At 40.6% G+C, this 2082-nt stretch overlaps 1 protein-coding gene across 1 annotated transcript in view; it reads right to left on the bottom strand.

The window, feature by feature from the left end:
• Positions 1-219: 219 nt before the first annotated feature.
• LOC102861545 (mth938 domain-containing protein-like) overlaps positions 220-2082 on the bottom strand; it is a 20106-nt gene continuing 18243 nt past the window's right edge. Inside the window, exon 3 of the mRNA XM_006882885.1 lies at positions 220-386. Coding sequence (XP_006882947.1) covers positions 246-386 — 141 coding nt within the window. The 3' untranslated portion in view covers positions 220-245. The remainder of the gene's footprint in view (positions 387-2082) is intronic.

The raw sequence follows: 2082 nt of genomic DNA, 5'->3' as shown, positions 1-2082 counted from the left end.
TAGTTTTTCAAGTTTCTAGTCTAACATTTACCACATTCTTAAACTTGGGAAATAACCTGTAACCTCTTCTGGTTTTCAGTACCCCAAGGACAGGGAACTTCCCTTAATTGTGTGTGTATATTAAGAGTCGAAAGGTGGAGCTGGCCTAAGCAGGTGCTAAAAATGCTTGTGGAAAGCTGATGTGAAGAGTGCCAAGAGTCACAGTCACAGACATTACTGCTTAGTGATTTATTCTTAAGACTTCATCAGCAGGTAGAATGGAAGACACCGCCCACCCTGACTCCTTGGGAAACCAGGGCGTTATACTCCTTTACGGCCAGCTCTGTCTGGAGCACCCGAACATCAATGCCTTGTTTTTCGAGGAACTCCACAGTTGATGAAGGCACCTGGGAGAGAGGAAAAGTGATAAGGCAAAAGGATAGGCCTCAGGCTTTGCTCTGCTGCCACGAGGCAAGTGTATTGTAGAATTAAACAATGGCAACTATCAGTCCTCAGTCACCTAGCAAGTCACCAGTCCGGAACTTAGCAGAGAACCCTAAGGAATTAAGAAGGTCTCTGGGATTTGACAAAAGTATTATGAAATCCATTTATCCAACAGGATCACATGAAATTGGAATGGAAAAGGCATGGATTTTGGAGTCAGACAGCCTTGGGTTTAAGTCGATGACTTAAGGTAAGTGAATTAAATCCTCTGAGTCTTTGTTTCCATGTCTGTAAAAAAACCTAGGTCACATGGTTGGTGCAAGGACTCAATGAGCTAAGATCTGTAAAATGTCTTGCATGGTATAAAAGAAACAAACACTATTTTATTAAAGAAAATTATTAGAGCATTAAATGTTGGGATCAGGCCAAATTGAGTCTACATTCTAACTGCCACGTACCAACCAAAAGCCCATCAGTCAGTTATTTAACGTGTCTGGGCCCCAAATTCCTCACTTGTAAAATGTAAGTGATAATAACCTCACAGGATTGATGGAGTGAGGAAATTAACTTGTGCATTTATCCTACAGTATCACATGCCTTCTTGGAAAGGCCTTTCTGACCTACAAATTTAGAGCAACTTCGCACAATTTAAATGCATCAACAGTATTTGTCACTATCTGAAATAACTCTACTTTCTTTTCCTTCATGAGGGGCATGAAACTTGTTTGTCTAGCATATGTTTATGTCCATCAAACCCACTGTCATCAATTCTGACTCAAAGTCACTCTCCATCAAGTTTCTGCCTCATATTCTCCTGGAGCATCTGGTGAGTGAGTTTAAACTCCTGACATTTTAAACAGCTGTCCAACACTGTACCAAGAAAGAAGGCCTCAGTGTCCCCAGCACCTAAAATGTTGTCCTGTCCATTGAGTTGAAACTGACTCAGAGCTGACTCTCAAAGTGGGTTTTCAGAGGCTGTAAATTGCATGGCAGGAGAATGCCCATCTTTCTCCTGCACAACAACTGGTGGATTCGAACTTCATGCCTTTGGGTTGGCAGCTCAATTCCTTACCACTAAACCACCAGAGCTCCTTAGTACCTAGAATAGGACCTGATTTCTTAAAAACAAACAAACAAACAAACAAACAAAACCCCACAAAAAACCCAAACAACATATAGAAAAACCCACTATTGTTGAGTCAATTCTGAATCATAGTGACTCTCCATTGGATTTCGGAGGCTGTAAATCTTTAATGGAGGAGACTGCCCATCTTTATCCTGTGGCGCAATTGGTGGATTTGAACTATTGATGTTCTGGTTAGCAGGAAAACATGCAATGTATGATGATACCAGAAGTTGACCTATATAAAATGCTTAATGTTAATCAGTATTTGGTGAATGAATTAATATAAAAAGTCCTCAAAGAGGAACAGCTACTACTGGATGATGTTTAATTAGATACTGTGTCCTCAGAGAAAGCTATGAGTGAAACCATCCACTTCTGAAATAGCAGGCCTCTGAAAACCCTATGTACAACAGAACACATTTAGATAACAGAAACGGCAAAGGAGGTTGAGTTTTCAAGTATGGAAATACAAAGGAAGAGGAACAGTTGTAAGCAGACACTGGTGATTGGGACATGGAATGTGAGAACCATGA

This window comes from Elephantulus edwardii, unplaced genomic scaffold (assembly GCF_000299155.1).
Source record: "Elephantulus edwardii isolate Elephantulus edwardi_28Jun2011 unplaced genomic scaffold, EleEdw1.0 scaffold00025, whole genome shotgun sequence".
NCBI classification, from domain to species: Eukaryota; Metazoa; Chordata; class Mammalia; order Macroscelidea; family Macroscelididae; genus Elephantulus; species Elephantulus edwardii.
The sequence above is the reverse complement of the archived record's forward strand: the minus strand, read 5'-3'. Positions and strand labels throughout refer to the sequence as shown.